The 26684-nt window shown below is 45.8% G+C and overlaps 1 protein-coding gene across 3 annotated transcripts in view; it reads right to left on the reverse strand.

The window, feature by feature from the left end:
- Positions 1-26684, reverse strand: part of MCTP2 (multiple C2 and transmembrane domain containing 2) — an 895323-nt gene that overhangs the window by 478884 nt on the left and 389755 nt on the right. For all 3 annotated transcript variants that reach the window (XM_078683148.1, XM_078683146.1, XM_078683147.1), the window contains one exon: positions 80-222. In XM_078683148.1, the coding sequence (XP_078539274.1) occupies positions 80-222 (143 nt within the window). The remainder of the gene's footprint in view (positions 1-79; positions 223-26684) is intronic.

Raw genomic sequence — 26684 nt, forward strand, 5'->3', positions numbered from 1 at the left:
ACACAACCCGCCAAGATTCAAAGTATTGTAGATGTAAGCAACGTTTCAACATGTTTCATAAGCGCGATAATCACTGTACCTTAACATGGAGTTTGTGATTGAGGTTTTGAATGGGTAATACAAAGTTCTCATCCCACACTGGATTCAGGTTCTTGTAAACAACTTTACTTTTGTAAAGAGTCTTTTTGTTCAGTTTAAATTTCACATATGGGTCGCTTGTACCTGAAAGAGAAAAGGTTTAAGACTTTAAAGACCTTAAACATTATTTCGTCTTTAAGTAGTTACAAATAAATGGAACCACTTTTTGGGCCACATGCAACAGAGTGAACAGTACATTCTCCACTAGCAAAACATAACATGCCAGTTTTCTTTTTAGTGTGCCAATGCCTTTTTTCTGTAGCAAAGCCAATCTGCATTTTCTCTAAGTGGAAAAACAGGGTTTACATAACTTTTTGAAGAACAGATTTTTCAAAAATATAATATTAAACAGACGACATTTACCAAATAAATCATGTATACACAAAAATGCCCAGTTTAAAATATCAACATTATTCAAAGGGAACCGCTGAGCAATAGTTCACGTACGCAAAATAGTTTACAATATAAAAATAAGGTAGATGAAGGACAAGAATAAACTCCTTGGTATGCGGGTATTAGTTTACAGTGACACATGGTCTAATGACTATGCAGTTCTAACCACCGAGTTATACCATGGCTTGTGTTCATTTTTACGACATGCCTAGAGAAAGCTTTAACCGCATTGTCAGCCGTAAATGTAGTAAAAATGTCATAATAATAAATATGCATATGTACACAGTTGCGGCCTTCAACATTTGGTACAGACGCAGCACCGAGGCTAGGGTTGCACAGTGTTTAGCACACACACAGTCAATATGTTTTCTAAGAGATTGGCACCTCTGTGTCCGTCTAAAGCACAGTTACTTAGACCAGGGCTGGGCTGCTTCAAATAATAATTACTTACTTGGTACTGGCTGCTTCTCAGTACGTGGAAAATCAGCAGAAACCTAATGACCATCAGAATGCCGAAGTGGAAAATCACCTGAGTTAGATTGGTGTCAGGGCTTGCATGGTCATTAACTCATCCACCCATACATTCCTCTCATGGAGTGAAGCACCTGCTCAAAAGATCTCTCTGTGATGATGTCCCTTGTGACCTAGGTGTGTTAGACCAAATATCTTGATAATGAAAATGACTATTTAGTGGGGCGAAAATTTGCATTTTAAATGGATTTGCTGCACTCAACGGAACCGTCTTTCCTTACGTTGACCAAACTAGGCCATAACTTTATTTTGGATTTTAAAACATGACCATGTTTTCATTCTTGCTGTTTCCACATGCAGCAAAATGCAAACCTAAATATTATTGAATGTCATATGTATTGTGATTCGGTCACTTTCTTTTATAATAATATGTACTTTGTAAGATTTAGAGGAAGTTTTCCTCTCAAAATGTTGCTATTCAAAGTTCCTGTTTGAAGCTCAGTGGGCCCATGCATTTCTTAAGACTGGCATTGATTGTTTTTACGATTTGTACTATCACATACAATGTCATTTGGGCACAGGGGGACTCATTATGATAAACTGCACACAGCAAGGCATTCAACTAACTTTCAGAACAGGCGCTCTCTACAAATACGCCACTGACGAGAGGAAGCAGTGTATTTGAATAATTTAATGTTACACTGATTCACGGTAAAGTCCTGTCTAAAAAAAAACTGAAACAGAAGGAAATTTGAGCGCACTGTTCCCCTGCATGGGGTGCTAATGTACTTGGCTCGCTCGACCGTCCCGTATTTGAAGCAGAGAGGACTTAAAACAATAGTGGTCTCCATGTCATCACCCTTTGGATCACCTTACCTTGGTTTTCTTCAGTTAGTGCTTTTGCATAATTTTAATTGTAAAGCTCAAATGGAGCCTGCACTGAACTTGAGATTAGGTTTCGCCTGCAGACCCTTATCTGCTCGTTTCTTACCCTATTTTTGCCTTTGCTGCTCGTTTCTTGCCCTCTGTTTCACTATTCTGCTCATTTCTTGCCCTCATTTTTGCTTTTTCAGCTCATTTCTTGTCCTGTTTTTGCCTTTTTAGCTCGTTTCTTGCCCTCTGTTTTGCTTTTGTTGTTAGTTTCTTGCTCTCTTATTCCTATTTCTCTCCTCCCACCACTCAGCGCATCTCTTTCTCACCAAGCCACCCTCCATGGCAGAATTCAGAAAGAAACTCAAGACCTGGCTTTTCGACTGAGACCGTGCACCCAGGGCCCAGATACCCTTAGGGGTGACATTGCTGAACTCCACAAAATGCTGATTGATTGATTTAAAGTGATATTGATACCAATGTTACTGATAAAAAAAATGTAAATCCACAGTAACACTAAACTGACATAATGACAGCCTGCAAGAAACAAGTCACTAGTGTTGTGATGTGATGTGATTAAATTCCATCTACACACTGAATAAATGCAGGGTGCACATGGACATATTTTTTTATAGCTAATTCTATACCATATACTTTTGAAAATAAATGTTTATATGTGTTATGTTGGGTGGTGTGAATTTTCATACATTAGTAAGTGGGAAATGCTGTCTGATCTCAATAAAGCTTGAATTGGCTTAGTATGTTTATGTAGCATAAACTTCCATAGATTGCACAATAACATACCATTACATCATTTAATGGAAGCATTGGAGCATTTTAATTATGAATGCTTTTAATGCAGTTAGAGGATAGAGACAAATTCTACAGTTAGGAGTTATGCTTAATTTGTGCCAGTAGTTGCAGGTTGTCGCAGCAGCACTAGGGTGACCACCGTCCTGAACATTTCACCTGCAAATTGCTCTTTTCAAGTGTGTTAGTCTAATTAGTTCAATATAAACAAAGCATTACTTTATCACATAGAATGCATTTGGTTAGTACATAAAAGTCTAGAAGTGGATTATATGTTTCTGTTATTAATCACCTTCTAGTTCTATTACTATGGTTCTGCAGCTCACCTTCCGATTATGGGTTAAGGCTTTATTTATTTTTTAACTATAAGACATGCTGCACAACAGCTGGCGCTGCAGTAGAACATGTCTAAAAAACTCTGACAAAACCAATAGATTTTGCAGAGGCCGAAAACAAGTCATAACACTTTTACGGAGTTTCTTTCACTTACATTGCACAACTGCTCACCAAGCGAAAAAGTACAAAGAAATTAAGTTATTACTAATCACATTGGCGAAACCTACAGCATTTGTCAATGCGTATTTCTTCTAGGTGATCATAGGTTAAATACCTAGTGGGTAACAGGGTAGATGCAGCATCTCACTGTCAATGGGCTAACCTTGGCATTCTTTGGAATCCAACAAGACGTTACAGAGTGAACTGAAGCAGCGTGAATTGTCTAAAGAGACACTAAAAAAAAAAAAACCAATGTGCTGGCACTCCTCTTTCCAAGCCCATCTTTGACCTAGAGATAGTTGTGATTTAGGCGGAGTGCTTCCAACACCATTGTAATAAAACAGTGTTTTCAACATGTGCAGTGTGTGCTACCCATGCGAGGGCCACCCATACGCATACATAATTACAGTGGCTTTACATCAGCCCTTCAAATCTTTGTCTGTTCATCTGTCATTCACATTTTGTGTCCCCTACTACAGCATAGAGCAGCGGGTCAAAGCACTTGGAACACTAGTTCTCCCGTGAATGACAACATTGTGCCTGATCACATATGCACAGCTGCTTGCAGGGGAATGCCAAGACTGGTGTGTCTTCTTTATGAATTTTATATTTTTGTCAATTTTTTTCACATTGCTTGTTTGCAAAAAACAAAACGTATGCTTGCTGTGACCAGACTTATTGGCTTTGCCAGTGCTGGTTTCTTTCTGACCCAAGGTGACAGATGGAGCCCTCTGTTCACAGCCCAGCACTTTCTGCACGGTTGAGCCAGATTTTCAGTCAAAATATTGTTCCCCATGGCCACATTATAGTAGCTGCCCCCTACTTTACAACTAAAGTGGGTCGGTGTGTGTTTGAGAGCTTCTGTGACGCAGACATGGCTTAGAGTAAGAGGCGGGCCTGGTCATGGCATCATTCTAGAGCCACAAAGGAACTAGTGATGCCTCATTAACCAATAATACCGACCTGAGAAGGTGACAGTGGTGAAGAATTTCAATTTTAGTATGTTTATTATTTTGGTACATTGAGGGTCAGTATAACACCAGCCAACCACTTCAAAGCCCTGTGACAAGGAATATCAAAACAAATGCATTTATTCATTATGCCAGCTGTCAGAATGACCCCTTGCAACTATTTCACATGATTGCGTCCATTGGACATCATAGGTAGGGACCCGTCATCAAGATGCCTTCTGAAAGAAAACCTTGGTCAGGGTGCACTGTGACAAGCTAGAGTACAGTCATTGTTTAGATGAAACGATGGGCAGATCCTAATAAGACTGCCTGGAATGCTAGTGCATGCGTTCCATATTAATGCAGCAATCTTCCTTCGCACATACTTGATTGCAAGATCAACCAAGCTTTTCAAAGCATCTTCATTTACTTCAAGTAATATACACCAGACAAAATATATACTTACAATCGCCTGCTACTGCAACTCAGAGCAACAGACTGATTTGCAAAAAGTATAATATATGTCACTATTTCGAGAGAGATTGCTTCCTACAGTCACTTCACCCACCTTTTTTTGACCCACTTTGAGACTTTGAGGTTCTGCCTTTAATCCTAAAGTAAATATTAACCCTAAATCTGTGAGCCCAACCATTTCAGTAATAAATTAATCTGTACTTAGATTACATTAAAAATAATAAAAACAATCCAATCAATAACCCATATTCCAAGTTATGATAAGTAGAAATGTCTCCTATAACTGAAGTAGTGCTAGTATTAAATTAAAATGAATTAATGTACAAAATGAAGATATCGTTAATATCCTGAAAGTGTAGACAGTTTGATACATTTATAGCATGCCTTCAGAAATGATAGAGGAAACTGTGAATCACATCTGTAAAAGGAATTTTTACACTTTGAATTGACTAGATTCAGCTTTTAGAGGGATTTCATGGGTTTTACATATGCTGTGTGGGTGCAAAGTGTTAGTGGTTCACTCTGAATGACTGTGTGCACACTGGATTGAAAGCCATAGCCAACTGATTAAGTGTAGGGCTTTTGAAGTTAAATACACGTTGATGTTGGGGAGAAGGCTCTGAGGGGAAAGAGTGTGATTGTTTCGGAAGTGTTTAGTTTGTGAAAAGGGTAAACACCATGGCCCTTCTCAAGAGGCCACTGCAGCTTGCACAACCCATTTCCCCTGCCAGCGCTGCCAATAACAGGTACCACACAACTACTAACCATTGCACTCCTGCAAGTGTGACAAATCAGACTATTCAAGGCCACTCAAACTATAAGGATTAAGCCTGGGGGGAGTTTATGGAAGCACACTACGCGGAGTTCCGCAACGTACCGAAAAACTCAGCCGCGCTATGCGGAGTTTCCGCGAGCAGCGGAGTCCAGTACATCACACTGATTGTTTGTGCCAGGAGTTTCTCCCATGTTGGAAAATCAGCACAGACTGCTTCAAATGGAGTGCTAGATGGAGTGCTAGATGGAGTTGCTTGTTCCCGTTGCTCAAGTAGATTTTCCACGCGACCGCCCATGCTTAGAAATCTAACCTGGGAGGTCTAGTTATGTTATGCTATTTTTTTATGTTAGTGTGAGAGTGATTAACACAACTTCTTAGACCACGAACAGGAAGCTTAGCCACATCTTCGTCAGCTGCTTTCATATGTCAGTGCGTGGGTCCCACATGATGTCACAGCTCCTGCTGATTGAGATGTGAGAGAATGGACTTGAATGGAGTGTGAATTAATGGCACTGGCAGGCCTGCTTTGTGACACCGTCTCAGAGGTCCCCCATTCAGAGCTGGAAGAACATTGGTGACTTCGAGCTGCCTCCGAGCGTTTATGGATGGTGTGACGGACTCGGCAACTCACAGTCCCACCACCAACGTTTCCAGAGCCAATCTAAACGTTTCTCCCATGCTGTTTATGCTAGTAAATAGCACATGAGCAGGGCAAGGAGTAGCTTTGTTGGGCACTGCCAGCACTCCTTAGGAGACTTGGGGGCGATGGCTTAAATCCCCCGGGCTCCTAACATTACACCGGTAGGAGATGTTTCAAGTGTGCATGTCAAGCTGGTCACAGCAAGGCACCCGTCCAACCTGACATGTCCACTTCACCACAAAGCCCAGCTCAACCTATGTGTCAATTATTTATTAAAGCTCCACCCACCACCCACGTCCACCCGCCCTCACTCATGGAAAAAGGCAAACTCTTCTGGGCCATGTCGTATCAAAAGCAGTGCGCTGGCACAGCAGCTAAAAACGGAATCAATCAGAACATTTAATAAGCGGTCCAGGGGTAACAAAACAAACAGGGGGCAACACCCCATGCCCTAATAAAGAAACTGCCCCTACTACTTTGACCCTGGAGCTGCACAGTGACTGTCGCCAGTCGCTGGGACTGTTAGTAACTCGATTTTCACTCAACCCAGGAGTCACTCATTGGTGCACTCATGACATCGATACTGGGGATAGTCCACCTGTGAAACACAAGATTTACAGGCTTATTGACATAGTGAAGGCTAGCATTAAAGAAGATGTTTCCAAGAGGCTAATCCTAGGGGTGATTGAGCGCTCCAGCCATCCTTGGTCCAACCCATTGATGTTGGTTCCAAAGGCTGCACGGTGTCACTCCTGAACTACGGTTCTGCGTGGACTACTGTGGGCTCAATGAAGTCTCCAAAACTGGTGTTCAGGACATCCCCTTAGCTAACGAGCTCATTTAACATTTGGGAGCTGCCAAGTTCCTCAGTACATCTGATTTACTGATTTAACGTCTGGATACTGGCAAATTGCCTTCACCGAGGGGACAGCAAGAGAGGTCAGTACGCTCAACCCCAGAAGGGCACTACCAGTTCCAGATTATGCCTTTGGGGTTGAAGAACGGCCCTGACACATTCCAGAGATTGGTCAATCAGGTCCTGGCTGGGTTGGAGAGCTTCAATGCTACTTACCATGACGATACTGCAGTCTTCAGCTCCAGTTGGGAGGACAATTTGTACTACCTTCAGGAGATATAGAAGGCCCTGTAGAGCACAGGCCTCATTATCAAGGCCAGTAAGTGCCGGATAGGGCAGGGGTCTGTGTGTGTACTTGGGGTATCATGGATTTTTATTTATTTTTATTTGAAGAGTTTTATATAGCGCTGGCTAGACCCGCAGGTATCAGAGTGCTTTACATAAGAACAAGTTGCACAAAGTTACCATAGCATAAAATGAAAATGACAAATGTTTAACAAGTTGCATTTTAGTTGAATATCTTTAATTAAAAAGTAAACAGGAACGAATATACCTTGACTTAAACCATATATGCAGATGTGCTACTTAATTCCACTGTTGAGGTGAGGCACTGGCACCCTAAAGGCTTTGTCTCAACAAATCATGGACCTACTTCACACTCAAGAAAGCTAATCGATAAGAGGATTACACTTTGTGCACCTGTGTATACGCAATTTACACTACAAAGCTCATTAGAGGACCTACAACATTCTGTGAGGCAATAATAAACCAAGTAAATACAGACACCAATGGGCATGGTTTACCAAACAGGGCGTGGTATTACTTAAAGATTCTTAAATATTAAGCTTGGACTAAGGCTTCCACATGTGAAATCTCACTTTTGCTCACCGAATACAACATTTTGCCTCTTCCTCAGCAGTTTTTGCCAACATTTTCTTGGCAATATGTGAACAAGACAATTACTCAATGTGCAGTATTTAATGCAAAACTTGCAGCCCTGCTCAGATGCAGACCTTAGTGACCAGGAATCCTTTTGAGAATTCTTGCCAAGTATAATTTGGTGTACTTTCAGCCATAAATATATTTTTACAGACAAACAAAAAATACCATTGTGATTCCGACCCAGTGTGGCAAAGGGGTTGGATACTGTTGTTTTTAGTGCCATTATTTGTTTTCTATTAGACAGAAGGTGTCTTGCTAAATGTAACTTCAGAAATATATGTTTAATATTGGAGATGCAGAGTAGGATGAATGTGAAACCTCGAGTAGAATAGGCCCTAAATCACAAAAGGGACTGCTGGAACTACTCTTTAATGCAGATTACAATTCCATTGTTTAATAGATTGAATTCATAGCTAGAGAGCCCCTGCAGTCTAGCATCCCGGAGACCCTACGATTTATCAAACAGTGTAATGAGTTTGACATTTTACTCAATAAAAACGTTTTTACTTTATTAATTTTGGAGCCTGTTTTTCAACCCTTCTGTGAGGTTCTAGAAGGCAGATAATTTTTTTTCTTCTCTTTATTGTAATGTAAAAACAGAACAAGGCACTAAATAGTGTTCTATTTCATTAATCTGGAATGTAATGAATAAGGTGCTGTCATCTATCAATTATAGTATTATCACGTTTTCATTGCCAAATACATTAAGCCATGAATATATGATAAAATCATGGAGAATCGTAAAATCGGGTAGGAAGGGGCCATGTTCCAACCTTACAACCCAATGTTGACACCATTCTGGCATGGAAGCCCCCTCAAGACCCAGACAGACGTGACAGCCTTCCGGGCCTCACTGTGTTCTACCACAGATTTATCATGGGGTATGGCACCATTCTTTCCCCCTTGACAGAGCTGACTTCAAGTAAGCAGCTGCATCAGGTGATCGGGACTGAGGCATGTCAGACCTCTTTTGACAACCTGAAAGGGGCCATGTGCACGACGCCAGTGCACAAAGGTCCTGACTTCTCCAAGGAGTTTGTGGTGCCTACTGATGCCTCCGAGCATGGCGTGGGAGCTGTACTTTCACAGCTGATCAAAGCCGGCCTAGATCAACCCGTAGCCTTCATTAATAGGAGATTACTTCCCCAGGAACAGAGGTGGAGCACAATTGAAAGGGAAGCTTTTGCTTTGGTCTGGGCGGTAAAGAAGCTAAGTCCCTATTTGTTTGGGACTCACCTTCGGGTTCAGACAGACCACAGGTACCTCAGATTGGTAATGCAGATGAGGGGTGAGAACCCAAAGCTGTTGAGGTGGTCCATCTCCTCACAGGTAATGGACATTATGGTGGAAGACCGCCCCTTAGTGAAGATAACTCCCATGAGGTTGGGTAGCTTAGCTCTCTCCACTTTCAGCTGGGGGGAGACACTTGTTAGATCTGGCATCTTTTGCGTGATTTCCTCTGTATATTTTCTTCTGACCTCCTGTTATTTGACTGTGTGCTGCATTTCGTTTTTGCTGGTTTTAGGACTCTGGGCACTTTACAACTGCTGTCCAGTGTTAAAGTGCTAGTGCTCACTGTGTAAATTGTATTGGTGATTGGTTTATCCAAGATTGCCATATTTGATTAACTAGTGAGTCCCTAGTAAAGTGCACCAGATGTGCACAAGGCCTGCAAATCAAATGCGACTAGTGGGCCTGCAAAACTGATTGAGCCACCCACATGAGAGGCCTTGCAAACATGTCTCAGACCTGCCACTGCAGTGCCTGTGTGTGCAGTTTTAAACTGCCATTTTGGCCTGACAAGTGCACCCATTTGCCAGGGCCAAACCTTCAGTTTTACTACATGCAAGTCACCTCTAAGTTAGGCCAAAGGCAACCTCAGGGGCTGAGTTCAGGGTTATTAAAAGGTAGGACATTTACTGGTGTGTTTTACATGTTCTAATAGTGAAATACTGCTATTTTCGTTTTTCACGATTGCAAAGACTATCTCTCCTGTAGGGTAACATGGGGATTGCGTAGAAATATAATATCTTTTTACATGTGATTTGCGTTTGGGAGCAGATAGAGATTTGGAGTTGGGGTGTCTGAGTTCGCAACTTAATGATACATCTTTTGGTGAAGTTGGTTTTTAAATTGGATGTTTGAAAATGCCATTTCTAGAAATCGAACATGTTCTTGATTAACCATTCTGTACCTCTGCTTGTCTGTATAATACAAGTCTTGGTGGGCTGACAGTTTGGCTCTTATACATTCACTCTAGACAGTCACACAAAAGGAGCTGAAGTGTGCCTTGCATATACTGATGGCTATTACCAGGCCGATGGGCCTTCCTGGGCTAGAGTGGTGGAGGAGTTGTCACAGACACCTGAATAGGGCTGTGGCTGTCCTCTCACAAAGCCGCCTACACCCCCCTGAGATGTGTCTGGAGCCAGGTCAGGGAGAGGCAGGGTCTTGTGCACTAAAAATACTTACCTTTGAAGTTTGCCTACTTCAAAGGCCAAAAGGAGTAGAAGTACTGGGCCTCTGCCACCTCAAAATCAGAACACTTCCAGACTGAGGACATTCTACCAGGAAGAAAAGCTGAATGCGGTAGGAGGGACTGCCACTCTGCCTGTTGCTTTGCTGTGCTGGCCTACTGCTTGCTGCTTCTCTCCCGAGAGTAAAAGGACTAAACTTTGCTTTTTGTATCCTGCTTCCAAGGTTCTCCAAGGGCTTGTACAAGCTTACGTCTTATTAAGAAGTCTCAGAGCCATCAAAGACTTCCCCAACCTGTGCCTGGGCTCTACTTTTGAGAGCCTTGCTTTGTCAAGTGGTGCTAAATCCTGTTCATGTGCCCTTGGGCCCAGGTGAGAAAACCCATGCATTGACTCACAGCGCCTGTTTTCTTAATGTAGCACCTGCTTTGCGACTGAAAAATGGCCTCAGGTCAAGGTCTCCAAGGGCTTCTGGGTGCTTGGCTCCTGTTGCAAGTCTTAGGGCCATCGAAGACTTCATCTGCAGCTACGTTGAGCTCCTAATCTTGGAGTTCTAACCTGCCAAGTGGTGCAATCCCAGTTCTAAGCCCTTGGAAGTGTTTTTGCTGCCTCAAGTACTGAAAATCGAAGCATCGCCCTTCAGCACCTGCTTTTCCCGCTGCAGAAATGCAATCCAGTTGAAAAAACAATGCATTGCTGCGGTGTGGCCTAAGAATCGACACAGCACCTGTTGTGAGACAGAGATTACAGCAGCCCGAGTCCTGAGCACTGTGTCTCCGATGTGGGAGACCCCTGCTCCAACTCCAACGCAGGCCCAGCTGTGCAGCTGAAGGAATCCACACACCACCTGCACACGGCTGGGAGGATCGATGCAGCTACACTTGATTAAACATTTAAAGGGGATATCTCTACTAATGTATGTTGGATTTTTGTTGTTTTGGTCTTGTTTGGTTTAGATAAAGATTGCTTATTTTTCTAAATTGGCGTGGAGTTAATCTGTAGTGTTTCCACAGTGTTGCCGTGTTTTTATGTACAAATACTTTACACATTGCCTATGAGATAAGCCTGACTGCTCATGCCAAGCTACCAAGGGGGTGACCAGGGGTTATCTTGGGTGTGAAACTTCCTTACCCTCACGAGAACAAGGGTCCTGTGGTATCTCCCTCTCTTAAGCCCCCCCCCGGCGCCCAGCATGTGATGGAACTGCTCGCGGTGACATCACTTGGAATGTCACCGCGATCAAGATTCCAAGGCGAGCGCCGGGGACAGTGCGAGAGGAAGCTGTTCATGATCAGGCTGTGGCTGAGGTCGTTGGAGCTATGTCTTATTAATAAAGGCATTTGGTTAACTAACGCTGGCGTCATATCCTCCTTTCTACACTGGCGACGAGGGTAAAGGAGCATCAGCGACCTCAACACGCTATCGTCATCTGCTGGAAGTGACAGCAGGGTAATTAAGCAGACAGCTCAGCAGCATTCCGCAGAAGGGAAGCGCAGGAAAAGCAGAGGCAGACCGCGTCGTAAAGGAACCACCAGTTGAGGAGGCTGCAGCGAAGTATAAAGGAAGAGAAAAAATAAGGTGGAGAGGACGACTGCGGGACCGTAAGTGTTGCCAGGCTGCGGTGTGTGAGGAGGCCCTCGGCTGTCAGCGGGGAGCGGAAGTGCGGTGAAGAAAGAGAATTGCCTCACAGTTCGTGTGAGCTGTGGGAACTGTCGTCAAGCTAGTCTTGGGATGCTGTGATCTTCGTGTCAAGGTATGTGAAGTAAGCGGGGGAGGAGGTTATCTTGTGTGCTGAGTCGGGCACAGGCGAATCGGTTTTGGTGCAGCGTGTGTGAAACCCAAATCTGAGGCGGCGCACAGGCACCCAGTGATCAGCGAGGCAAAGGGGCGGCAGGCAGGACTGGGCAGACTCTTACCAGCTCGAGCGCCGCGCTGTTGTCACCACTCGGCCTCCGGGTGTGAAGAGTTTGGGTTCCATTCAGGAGGGCCGCCGCACGTAGGAGACAGCTACGGGAAAGCAGCGCACACAGCAGCGGGTTCCTTCCGGGGGCGCTGTATCTTCCCGACCCCTCCCTCTCATCTTGTGGCTCAAGGGTGGTGTCGACTAACAAACGTAGCAGGCTGTGGACACTACCCCACACGTGTAGGAGGGGGTTGCGGGACTCTCTCCACCATCCTAGGACACCCTTTTCGTTGCTGGCGCCGAAGTCTCCAGGCAGGAAGTCCCAACAGGCAGAGGAAGGGAATCGCATCCTCATTGGCTCACCTGACCATAGCCATAGAAAGGGGACTGGCTACAGTACCATCAGACTGAGTGAAAAAAAAACACAGACACTACCACTGAGCAATGAGAGCAGTGTCTGTAGGTGGAGATCTTTCTACCGCAATTCCTGTTTGACTGTGTGCTTAGCCCCAACACGCCCTGGGACAAGTGAAAGAGAGCTTTATTGTTCATCCTGAATGTGCTGGCAGTAGAGCATAATATATGGTGTGCAGGGTGTCAATTTAAGAAAAAAAAGGGATGTAGGTTTCCTGTGGGTTACTAGAACTACAGTGGTTCAGAGGGCACGTGCATTCTTCTGGGTACTAGTATAGATCTGTAGCGTCCAACCATGCAAAGTGTGACCCCTCCACCGTTTTTCCTAACCACCCCAGGCGATCCCACGATTCAGTGGAAGAAATGGAAGAAAGTGTTTTTAAATTATGCCACTGTGTGTGGGCCAAACCTTGGTCTTGAGAGGAAAGTTGCGTTGCTGGCCTATTATCTAGGGGCAGAAGGTGAGGAAGTCCTAGATCACCTCCCAGACTTAGGGGCGCAGGAAGCTAGGGGGCTGAACGAGTTCGAGATAAGTCTAAAGAAACTAGATGTACACTACCTCCCCAAGACCAGCACGATCATGGAGAGGTACCATTTTGGGAGAAGAGCACAGAAGGAAGGGGAGTCCATAGAAGATTTTGTGTCTGACCTGAGGAAATTAGCTGCCACGTGTAAGTTTGGTGGCGCAAGCGAGGAAAGAATCAGGGACCAGTTTGTGTTGGCTTGTAGAATGGAGCGAGTGCGGGAAGAATTATGGCTCAAAGACGACCCACCCTTGAGAGAGGTCCTCATAATAGCTAAACAGGTAGAGCATATGCTGCAGTGCGTCAAGGAGATAAAACAGGACGCAGGGGAAAAGAAAAGCGAAGAAAAGACCAATGTAAGCGAGGTGGTGACGGAGTGTGAGGCAGTATCTGTGGTAAAGGGCCAGAAGGTAGCGGGAAGAGAACAGAGAGAGGGCAAAGTAGGAGGATCATTCAGGGGTACCTGCTATAGGTGTGGTAAGCAAGGGCACTTTGCTAACGACAGAGAGTGCCCTGCTCTCAGATTCACGTGTAATAAGTGTGGGAAAAAAGGACATTTCAAGCAGTACTGCAAGAGCGGGCAAGGAGCCAGTAGACAGGGTAGAGACAGGACCAATGTAGTGTGCGATGAGATAGTGGTGCAAGTGCAAGAGTCACAAGTCTACAGTCCCAGCGAGGTCACGTGCGGGGAAATAGTGGTGCAGGTGGAAGGAGGACAGGTCAGTAGCCCTAAGGACACCATTAGAGTAGGAGATGTGGACTTAGAAGCTCTGTTCGACTCCTGTTCTAGGATCACCATTATTAACGCAGAAGAGTTCTCACGAGTGTCTAAGGGCAAGATAACGTTGAGGAGAATGGACCTGAGGCCTGGGGGGTATGCTGGTCGCCCTATCTCCATGAAAGGGTATTTCCTAGGGAGGATTGGATACCGCAACCGAGCAACAGTCTCCAAGGTCTATGTGTCCACGGTGGGAGACAACATCTTGGGCTGGCAGGCACAGAAAGAGCTAGGAGTCTACTTAAATCCAAACAGCGATCCCCAGATCTTGATACAAGAGATACAAGAACACGAGGCGGACGTTGTAGCAGAGTTCAAGGAAGTGTTCAGAGAAGAACTAGGGTGCCTAAAGAACTATTGCCACAAAATAAGATTGAAGGAGAACGCCAGGCCAGTAGTGGCTAAAGTTAGGAAACTCCCAATTGCCATCCAGGAGGAGGTGAAGTCCGAACTGGAGAAACTATGCAAAGCCGGGATCATTGAACTGGTGGAAGCGACAGAATGGTTGGCGCCCATCGTGGCAGCGAAGAAAAAGGATGGATCAGTCCGGCTCTGCATCGACTTGAGGGCATTGAACAAGGAGGTCGTGGTCGACCGGTACCCCTTACCTAACATCACCCAAATGATGAGCATGCTAGGGGGGGCCAAGGTATTTTCTACTCTTGACCTCACCTCAGCTTATTTCCAAATAAGACTGCACGAGGAGTCTCAGGAACTCACTGCATTTGTGACGCCCATGGGCGCCTACAAGTTTAGAAGGATGCCTTTCGGGCTAGTCTCGGCTGCCGCCGTGTTTCAGAGAATAATGGGCAACATCTTGAAAGACATCCCAGGCGTCATGTGCTATCAGGATGATGTGCTTGTATTCGCTAAGAACCATGTGGAGCACGATGAAAGGCTAAGATGCGTGCTTGGGAGGTTTCAGTCACAAGGCCTTACCGTCAAAAAGGACAAGTGTGTGTTTGGCTGTGCAGAATTGGACTTTCTGGGGCACAAGGTGACGACAGAAGGTATACGTCCCAAGGCTGAACTACAAAACACAATAGTGAATCTGACACCCCCCAAGGGAAAGGATGAGATCAAGTCGTTCATGGGGATGTTGGAGTTCTACGGGAAGTTCATAAGAAACCTGGCGGGAAGGACATACGCCATCAGGCTGCTGTTGAAGAAGGAGAATGAGTTCAAATGGAGTCAGGAGTGCCAGAGAAAGTTCGAGGACGTAAGGTGGGCGCTTGCGGAGGCCCCCAGTTTGAAGTCATACGTACCCAACCGGGCAACAGTAGTCACCACCGATGCAAGCGCTAAAGGGTTGGGAGCTGTACTCACCCAAATAGGAGAAGAAGGAGAAGAAACTATAGCTTTTGCCTCGAGGTCACTCCAGAAGTCCGAGAACAATTATTCAGTAATCGAAAAAGAGGCGTTGGCAGTGTCTTGGGCAGTAGGGAAGTTCAGAGACTTCCTGTGGGGGACCCAGTTCATCCTCCGAACTGACCACAAGCCGTTGGTGGAAGTATTCAGCAAGAAGGGTCTGGACGCCATCTCCAGCAGGATAAGGCGGTGGGTGGTCAGTCTGCAGGAATACACCTTCAACGTCGAGTATGTCCCAGGAACGCAGAACCTCGCAGCTGACTGCCTTTCCAGACTCGTCAGCGATGAAGAAGCGAGTGAGAGGCAAGAAAAGGAGGATGATGAAGAGGAGGGCCTTCAGTTGGAGGATGTCTGCACCATCCAAAAGGCGTTGGGAGAAGAAACATGGAGGAAGGCGTCGAGAGAGGACAAGATACTGGAGGAGATCTGCACAAGAATAAAAGACGGATGGAGGCATGGAGACAAACGTGATGAAAACCTGCGGCCGTTCCTGGCCATCAAGGATGAATTGTCCATAGCAGACGGATGCCTGTTCAGAGGGACAAGGCTTGTACCACCGGCAACAGTGAGAGACAACCTGGTCGAGATAGCCCACGAGGGACACTTGGGCATTACCAAAACCAAGCAAAGACTCAGGGAGAGCTATTGGTGGCCGAACATGGACCTGGTCACCGAAAGGAGAATCAGAGAGTGCATTCCATGCAGCAGCAGTGACAAGGTCCTTAGACAACAGACACCCCCCATGGTGTGCAGGCCGCCTCCGTTGGGACCGTGGGAAGAGTTGGCTTTGGACATCGTGGGCCCTATGTCTGGGGAACTGCGGACGCCTTACATATTGGTGCTCGTGGATCTATACTCCCGGTGGCCAGAGATAAAGATCGTCAGTGAGGTCACAACAAAAACCGTCATCGGATTCCTAGAGGAAGTATTCATCCGGGAAGGGCTGCCCAGCAGCATCCTCACTGATAATGGGGTACAACTGTGTTCGAAGGAGATGGAGGACTTCCTTGAAGAAAGAGGCATCAGACACAAACATTGCGCTTTGTACCACCCCAAAACCAATGGCATGGTCGAGCGTTTTAATAAGACCCTCAAGGAGAGCATCCAGTTGGCCAAGGCCAGTGGCATAAGCTGGAAAGAAGAGGTGTGGAAGCGATTAGAAGCATACAGGTTCACGCCGCATCAGACCACGGGCGTCACCCTGTTCGAGCTACTCCGCGCCAGGATACCCAACACCAAGCTCACCCCAGGGTGGATGGAGTGGCACAAGGGGTGGTCAGACCGGACCAAGGAAACGGAGAGCGTGAAGAGGCAAGAAGAGGCCATGAAAAGAAGGAAGGAAGGATACGACCGGCGTAAAGCCGCCCGAGAGGTCGAGTTCAAAGTAGGAGATAGTATCAAAATCAGGTCTCCCACTGGGAGAGCAAGCTGGTCAGGGTACAGCTGTCCCACTAAAATCACCAAACTATTCAAGAATGCAGTCAAGACTCAGGAGGGAAAGATATGGAACCTGGGGAGAGTGGTAAGATACCACTCGCCAGAGAAGGACACTGAGAGTGAAAGGGTTGGCGAGGGTGGCTCTATGCAGGACCTCAGTTCCACCACCAAGAGGCTGACGGCAGGCCCTCACCCAGGTAATGGGCCCAACAGGAGAGCGACCAGACCCCCCAGGCACTTTGATCAATATGTTATGATGTAGCCTATGCTTTCCTGCCTACCTTGAGTTGCCACCCGACTAGGTCCGGGTCCATGCTGCCACTCCCACCCCTCTAGAGCTTATAAGCCTCACCCTGTACGTTTCGTTGTTCATGTTCTAATTTATATTTTCCTTCCGCAGGGAAGGGGGATGTGTGGTATCTCCCTCTCTTAAGCCCCCCCCCGGCGCCCAGCATGTGATGGAACTGCTCGCGGTGACATCACTTGGAATGTCACCGCGATCAAGATTCCAAGGCGAGCGCCGGGGACAGTGCGAGAGGAAGCTGTTCATGATCAGGCTGTGGCTGAGGTCGTTGGAGCTATGTCTTATTAATAAAGGCATTTGGTTAACTAACGCTGGCGTCATATCCTCCTTTCTACAGGTCCCTACTTGGACAGGGTGCAAACCACTACCAATTAGCGACTCCATTTCTAACAGTGAAAGTTTGGGTGAGTGAGTGAGTTAGAAATTGTGAAAATGATTGTATGAGAGTGTGCATGAGTCTATGTGACAGTGTAGTTTATGCTTGTGTGTGTGTTGTTGGTCTTGGCAAACAGGTGGTAATTCTTATCTTATAGGGGAGAGCACCCTTGACATGTGGGTGGGAATTATAAAATTGTCACCCATGGCAAAAAAGAAGCGCCTAACATACTGGAAGAAAATCTTGATAGATGTGAGTCCCCATGGCAAAATAATAATTGCGGGCGTGTTGGAGGTATTTTTTGGTGTAATAGAAGTCATGCATGGTCCTGGGCATGTATGGAAAATGCCAGCATTTGATCGCTAGAAACCATTTTTTTACATAAGCTGGCATCCATGTTAAAAGTGTGTCACTGGCTAATTGTATACTTGATAACACACAGTAGCACCAATAACATATAGGAGGTAGGAACCAATGACATACTACTGACCCAGGTATACTGGAGGTAATTATTGATATAAGAGGACACTTGTGGCAAAACATGAAAATAACTAGTGTCTGTTTGGGGGGAGGGGCAGGCTTCCATGAAATTACTGAAATATGTTGAGTCCTTCCAAAGCCCATAGGTTTTAGCTAATGTATGTGAAGATGTGAAAACGGTGCTTTAAAATGCATAGTTTGATCACATTTTTCTCAAACTTTTCTCCAGGGAGAACCCCAGGAATCCTCTTAGAAGAGATCCGGTTCACTCACTTTGTTTACTCACTGGAATTAGCGGCAAATATTACATCATACCATCAATGCTCGATTTGTAAAAGATGATGTGCCTGTGCCCAAAACTCTGCTTAGAAGCCGCAACCGGTGCAAGTAAATGTGTGTTTTTGTTTTTTCCTCTCTTAAACCGGGTAACTAACTGAATGCAGAAAAATAAGCGCTGGTTCCCAAAAGTGAGTGCCGGTGGACTGCATATAACTTTCAAAGATCCCAATGGTGAGCAGATGTGGCAAGGAGCATAAAATGGCTGTGTACAAGCAGAGGAGGACGTGTGAATGCAGAAGGAGGAGGACCAGAGATTGAGCAATGAAATTAACAACACCGTCCCATCTTTAAATTGTGTACAAGTGGGTACGGCAGCTGCATTATCTATCTACCAGCAATTCTTCTAAATTTTAAAACCTAGGAGATGTCGCCTGGGCCCCACCAATGGTTTTGTGAATTTGGCTCCCAGGAACCCCATCCCCCATACCCACAAAATTCACCAGGGCTAGAGGCTTGCAGACCACATTCCCTAATACATAATATGGGCTGCAGAATAGTAAACAATAAGGTCATAGTGCACGACAATGGAGCAAGTGCGTTCCCAAAAACAGCTAAATAATGTATGCGAATTTGAAATAATACGTCTGTGCAGGAAAGAGTCTGGGCGACTAGGTTCCACTGATATAGCTTGTGTTTTACAGAAAAAGAGAACCACAACCTGGACTAGCGTTTTGGCTCTTAAATCTGGTGGCTGCTCACCCAGCCTATAAATCTGGGTACACCTGCCAACATAGCTTGGCTCACAAAAATAATTTATCTGCTTAATCATGCCTGCGTATAAAAAAAAATAAAAACATTATTTTAATTTCAGATGAAAATGGACGTCCAGGAGCTCTACAATGAATATGCTATCAATAATGCAGCATGTAACATAACAGACCGACGCTGTTGTATCATACGTTAATTTTTCAAACTCAGGCTATTCCACCTGATCCACCCTACCCCCACTTTAAAATTGAGCCAGACTTAACTGAACAGATAAACATAAAAAAAACTGTAGGGGTGGGGAACCATTAAAGAAAAAGGCTTTAATTAAATGAGATTGCCACGCTGGGATCAGGCCTTCATGCCTGTCAGCTTACTCTTAAAATAAACATCTCAAAAGTAGGCCTCAGTGGTGTCACTTTCTCACAAGCAAAGCATGCTGGGTAATCCCTAGGCGTCTTGACAGCTACATAATGTTCAAACTCTTTCACGGGTGAATGGCGTCAATTGAGTAGAAAAAAAAATAATAATGTCTGGATTTAATAATAAAAAAAGAAACAGGAGGTTTACAAAGCAAAGAGAGGAGCCGTGTCAAGTTAGTGCTGCGCTTAATTGTTTGAAGTAAAGGAAAATGGAGAAGGCGCTGCAACGTCAAGAATAAGACCAGAGAGTCCTCCCTGTCAAAAAGTAACGTCTCAACTAGGCAGGCTCTGAGAAGGGTCAGCGGTGCAAGACTGCGCCTTCAAGAAGTTACAAAAAGCGAGATGTAGCGTAGATGTCAGTAAATAGACGGAATGTAACCCCTTCGTGTCAAGTATAACAAAGACAAGTCGCACATTTCACGATGAGAAAACCGAACGGCAAGAGAATGGTTTTTAATGGCGGAAGCGGTTCTGAATTGGCGAGGGACACTGACGCAGACATAAAAGCAAGCCATTCAGTTCAGGTGTGATGTGAACGTCGTTACCTTTCACACACTTCTTTGCTGAAGAGCCCCCGATCACGAAAGCATTTCAATTACCGCGAAAATTGCAGACATTTACTGCCATTTCTATACGTCTCAATGCAGAATTTAGCAGCTAATGTGCCATCTGTTCAGAACAATACATTGGGGTTTATGGTCTCAACAAAAGGGCAAGAAAGAGGAAATCAATGTGTTGCAAAGGCAGGAAGAAGCAAGATTTGCCAAAGCCAATCGGTCACGTTTTTTGGGACTTATTGGCTCTGCCTATGCCTTTTATCCATGCTCTATGACAAGATGATGTGCAGCATGGTGAAAATCTTAAATAGCAAAAGTTGATGCGCCTACAAAAATAATGTAGACACCATTTTTTTCCCCAGAGCCCCAGGGCTATTGCAGCAAAACTTAAGGAATTTTACAGCAACATTTAGTTAACTTTTGCGGCATATTATGATGTTTCTATGGCACAGTTGTAGCACTTTATTTTATCGATCTGCAATAGTTAACACATTCTTTTTGGTCGTGATTTAATTTCAAACCATGAAGCATTTTGATATCTGATGAGATTGGTGGGTAGAGAAGTGAGCATTGTCAATGGGTTTGCCCTGAACGTGTACCAACCCCATTTTTTAGCATGCCTATCCCGACAGTTAGCTCCATACCGGACAACTGCAGTGCTAATGGGGAGAGACTTTAATGCCATTGTGGATGTTGAATTGGACAGGTTCAGGCCCGGACTGGCCGTTGCGGGCACCGGGCAATCCCCCGGTGCGCCGCACAGGTGGGGGCCAGTTTTGGGCCCCTGGGGGCCGATTTTGTTACAGGACCGTTTTAGCTGCAAAATCGGCCCTGTAACAAAATCGGCCGAAAACCGGCCCTGACAAAGACCTCGGCGGCACCCCGAACCCCAGGAGGGGGGGGCTGGGGCCGCCCGAGCACTTTGCCAGGGCTGGTTTTCGTTCCCAGTCCGGCCCTGGACAGGTTACACCCACAATTGCCAGACTCCCCAACGGTCCGTCATGCGCGGGTGTTTCGAGACTGGCAGGGACATTGGGGACGGGTAGACTCATGGAGAACCCTGCACCCCAGGACAGAGGCTACTCATTCTTTTTGTCGACGCATGAGGTACACATATGGCTGGACAAATTTTTATGCACACCAGACAAATATGGGCAGGTGAAAAGTACTGAATACTTGAGGAGGACGATATCCGATCAGAACACCTTATTACTGGGCCTCAGCTGGGCGGGTCAGGCTCCCGCCATTCCTACTTGGCGACTGCGCCTGAGACACTGGAAGACCAGGTCTTCAAAGAAGGTACCAGAGAAAAGATTACACAATATTTCCAAGACAATGAACGGACGGCATCCGCTCCGCTCCCGGGAATGGGATGGCTTTAAGGCAACCATTACAGGTCACTGTATAGCAGAGATAACAGGGGTCAGGCGTTCACTGAGAGTGGAAAAGAAGCTAAGTGCTGAAAGTGCTGAAAAGGAGCTAAGACGGATAGAGCGGGAAAGACCAGAGCACTCTGACCTGTAGGAAGCGCTGCTAGAAGCGCGCAAGACTGTGGGGCGACAGACAGAGAGACTACTAGTTTTTGACTATAAATAATATCTGGACCGCAAGCATGCAGAATATGATAAATCAGGCTCATTGCTGGCGTGGATCGCCAACCCACACAACAGGGGGTTATTGACAGAATTGGAAGATGATGATGGGTGTAGACCGTATATACAAGACAATATCAGTGACATCTTCGCCAAATAATATTCCAACTTATACAGCAGTGTTATGGGGAGCGGAGGAGAGACATCAGGAGACTATCTCGCTGAGCTGGAACTCCCTCAGTTAGACCATGGGGAAGCAGAGGAATTTGGGGCGGACATCTCCCTACGTGAGGTGAGAGTAGCCATTAAGCATATGGCATGCAACAAAACGCCGGGGACAGATGGACTCCCGCCATAGTTCTACATGGCATTTGCTGAGGAGCTGGCTCCTCTGCCGGTTGTACTGTACTGAACAGCAAGAGAGCAGAGCCACCTGCCCGACACTACGAGTGAAGCCTTAATTATCCCTGTACTTAAGCCCAGAATATCGCCCCACGATAAAACTGCGTTTAGACCGTTGTCCATGCTGAACATGGACTATAAAATATTAAGCAAAATCATAGTGAATATATTGCTCCCCCACATGCCCCAGCTAGTGCATGCGTATTTATACCACAAAAAAATACTGCCTTTAACATCGGAAGCCTCATGGCCATAATGAGGGCAGATGACTATGCTAAGGATGAGACTGCAATATTTGCAGTAGACATCAAAAAAGCATTTGACAGAATGGCAATACCTCTACAGAGTTTTAATAGTGATGGGCCTAGGCGTGGGATTCATAGAATGGGTGAAACTGCTATATGCAGAGCCCAGCTTATGGGTGCAGACGGGGAAAGGGATCTCTCAGAGAATGAGGGTAGAGAGAGGGACTACACAGGGATGTCCTCTCTTCCCTCTTATTTGCACTGGCCATGGAACCGCTGGCGTGTGAGGTGAGGACGGGACTATGCGGGGCTTTCGATCCACGTCATTATCGCATAGCACACTATGCAGATGACTTACTCCTCTTTTTGCAAAATACAGGTGGAGATTTGCAAGGGGCCAGAGATATGTTAGAAGAATTTGGAGCTCTTTCGGGATTGCAAGTAAGATTTGGGGACCTTACAATGGGAATCCACATGCCTAGAATAACTGGGTGTGATAATATACCTTGACACAGTGGACCTGGTAGAGGATAATATGGAAAGGGGGATACGCTCTCTCCGCAATTCCATGGATTTTTGGGGGTCCCTCCCGCTGTCAGTGGCAGGCAGGGTGGCCCTCCTGAAGATGGTGGCGCTGCCCCATCTGCTATACATATTTGGCACATTCCCGATTTGGATCCCCTGTGCGATATTCCACAAACTAAACTCACAGATCATAACTTTTCTGTGGGAGAAGGGGCGCTGAAGAGTGTTACTAAGCACGATGCAGTGATCTACAGACACGTGAGGGCTAGCGGTCCCTGACCTCGAAGCTTATTACCTGGCAGCGCAGCTGCAATGGTTCGTAAGGTGGCTGTCGAGCAGCAGAGAATCAGAAATGGTGCAATCACCATTTGCCCCTGAACCCCAAGTCCTAACAAAAATACTGTTAAGGTTGAGGCCCCGTAGGAAGATGGACAAGGAGAAAGTAATTGCGAGGTGCTGGACGAGGTGGCTACAAAGATCGGGCTACAGGGTCCCCTACTCTCCAGACATACCCATCGAAATGCTCTGTCAGTTATCGCATGGAGAGAACTGGGTTGGGCTGGAGGAATGGAAGGAAGCTGGGCTGAAAGTAGTCGGGCATCTCTTTAGAGAATTGCAAATACTTCGATTCGAGGACCTACAATAGGAGTTTAACCTCCCGCAGGGACATTTCCTACTACATAGAGCTGTTACGGTGGTATTCCGAAAAAACTGGACAACGGAGGCAACAGAACCTAAACGCTAGATTGCTGTAGATATGTAGTCCTTTCACCAGGTAGGATAAAAACAGTCTCTTGCATATATAGAGCCATCAGGCAGGATGTTGAGAGGCCCGTGGAGCAACTGAGAGCACAGTGGAAAGAAGACTTAGGTTTACCAATCGTAGCAAAAGACTGGGATGCCATTGTGGAACACACACTGAAGGTCTCTAGAAACGAGTAGTTTGACCTCATAAACTACTATGTGCTTCATAGGACGTACCTAACGCCAGCCAGAATCAGGCACTACTTCCTCATGGAGCAATAGGCATGCCCACGATGTGGAAATGGGGAGGCGCACATTCTACAGATGTTGGGGGATTGCCCAGGCCTGAGGGAATTCTGGGAGGAGGTACTAGCGACTGTAGAGAGCATCATAGACAGAGAAATTGAGCACACACCACACCGATGTATGTCCCACTGGTTTCTGCACATGGTGAAGACAAAGACTACTGGAGATTCCAAGACATAGCATTTGTACTTGCGAAAAGGGAAAATCACAAAGAATTGGAAATCCTCAAGAGGCCCCCAATTAGGGAGCTGGAGAAGGAAATGGAGAAATGGGCAGGTACAGAACATAGAGTCTTACTGTGTGCAGCGAACAGAGGGATGTGAAACCTAGAAATAGCCAGAGTCTGGAGGAATCTAGTGAAAGATCTACAAATACCAGACCTAGATGATACAGCAGATGACCAACCAGATTCGCCACCACAGAACAGGGACAATGAAATAGGGACTCTAGAGATACGAGAGAGGAAAAGCCCTAAGCTGTGACGAAAGATGTGAAAGCCCCTGCTTTACCCCAACCCCGCCCACTAACCATGTATCGCCCAAAGTAAGAACAGAATAGACAGACGAAAGAGTAGCACACTCCGCTGACACATACAACTGACACTACGCAACTTGTTTTGGGGGGCGGGGGGGGGAGTGTGGGAGGAGTTGAGAGTTAGAACCGTTTGAACCTGTTGAACAACTTAATTTGAACAGATATTGCATTGCAGAATGAGAAAATAATGTACTGTATGCTACGGAACAAATGTCTGATACTTGAAATGTGAAAGCTTCAATGAGTGGTATGTGAGCTAAATGGCAATAAAGTCTGTTTAAAAATAAAAATAAAAAAAGCATTTTGCTATCTGATTTCGGAAGTCTCTTATTTAATAGATGTCATATGTCATGTGCAACATCTTGAGACATCCGTGACTTTTTAGCCACATACTGGGATTTTGAGTCAGTCTTTTCAGTTGTTATAGTTAAAGTACAAACCGCAGAATGCATTATGTGGTTGGTTAAAAATCCACCACTGGTTGAGCGAGGTGTATATAACATGAGGCTACTCTGCAACGGTTTGTTTGGCTTTATGTGTAAGGGGGTGTGCCTGCGCAACTGGATGAAATAATTCAGATGAGCCTGTCCTTGGTAAATTAAGAGTAGAAGTCGTCAACCCCCCAGGTTGAATGTAGACAGGTGGCTAGTGTGAGGATATCATTTCTTTGTGGCGTCAGTGCGGGTCCCTCTTGAGGGCACTGATGCCGTGAGACAGAGTATGGCACTGGGAGGTCCAGACTTCCAGGTGAGGGAAATGAGCCCCGGCCGATGATCTCTCCTCGAGGCACTGATGCTTACACTTGATCTGAATAATTGGAAACTCCACTCCCAGTCTGCACAGAGGCTATCAGAGTGGTGGTGCTATGACTGGGAGTTAATGGAGGTCAAACACAGGTATTCTTTTTTCTTTTTAGCTAGAGGGGCTGCTTCAGTGCCCTCCGGCATACTAATGTCACGGTCGGGAGGTGCTCAGCAGCTAACAGCGTGGCGATGAAGAGAGATGGGTTCGAGTGGCTAAGGAGAAGTGAAAGGGCCCTGCAATAATGTAATGGTGAGAATTACAGCCACTGACTAAGAACTTGTTGTGACACAGAGGCAGCAACAAGGCGATCTTTGGGCTCAGGATGATCTTTCTATTTTTCCTGTTTGTGGTAAATCTCCAGAGCTGCGGATATGTTGCTGAAAGAAAATAAACAGACGAATGAAAAAAAGGCCTTATTTACAACAAAATAATCTGTATTAAAGGAGGGCACATGTAAAGGCTAAAGCGGGTTCCTGACCCTTCTGAAGAGGCACTTCAAGTGCAGTGCAACAGGGATCAAAAGCTCTTGGAAAGCCACTGACTACTGATTCTTGCTATATTTAACTATTAACAAGCAGTCACACCAGCAGTTGCCTTGCAGGCACTAGGGTTGGTGATCAGGGCGATCTTGGTGCTGTAGTTTGCATGGAAACCAGATTGGGAGGAGTCTAGCAGGTGTTTCTCTCCAGGTATTTGGTGAGCTGCTAGTTGATGGCCTTCTCCAAGACTTTGGCGGGTAAAGGGAGCAGTGAGATGAATGAATGAATGAATGAAAATGTTTTTATTCTGCGCATACTTTGCCCCATGGGCGTCAAGGCGCCTAACATCAGAAACACAGCTTATCACTCCAGGGAACGTTCAGTTAGAGATAAGACTTCCTAAAGAACCATGTCTTTAGCTCCTTTTTGAACAACTCAATAGATGGCAACCTCTTAAGCTCAATGGGAATCGAATTCCAGAGCGGAGGGGCCACAACTGAAAAGGCCCTAGCTCCCCATCTAGCCAGCCTGACCCGTGGCACGACAAGTTGGAGCAATTCAGCGGATCGAAGGCCTCTAACTGGAACATAGCGAGCGAGCAAGGAACTAATCCCACTCATTGATCCCTCCGCCAATGCTCTGTAGGTCATGCAAAGAATTTTAAAAGAAATTCTGTGCTGCACTGGAAGCCAGTGAAGATCTTTCCTGGCTTTAGTCGCAGAAGCCACCTTAGGAAGGGCCAATACAAAACGTGCAGCCGCGTTCTGCACAATTTGCAGTCGATGCACAAGGCTCTTGTTGGACTCCATGTACAGGGAATTGCAATAATCCAGCCTGGAGCCAACAAGAGCGACTGCAATTTGTTTCCGAGCTTGGGGAGAAAGATATTCACGGATTCTATTTAGAGTCCTAATCACACCCCAGCAAGTGGCCACGGTCCTGTTTACTTGAAGGGACATAGAGAGTGAGGTGTCAAATATCACACCTAGATTTCTGGCTGATTGGGAGGGAGAGGGGCAGGTGCCAAGAGACGAAGGCCACCACTCGCTCGACCAGACATCCTGGTTCTTTCCAAAAACCAGTACCTCTGTTTTTTCGCCATTGAGCCTCAGGGAATTAACAGTCATCCAGTCTGCCACCAACTGCATGCATACCCTG

This window comes from Lissotriton helveticus, chromosome 3_1 (genome assembly GCF_964261635.1).
Source record: "Lissotriton helveticus chromosome 3_1, aLisHel1.1, whole genome shotgun sequence".
In the NCBI taxonomy this organism is placed as follows: Eukaryota; Metazoa; Chordata; class Amphibia; order Caudata; family Salamandridae; genus Lissotriton; species Lissotriton helveticus.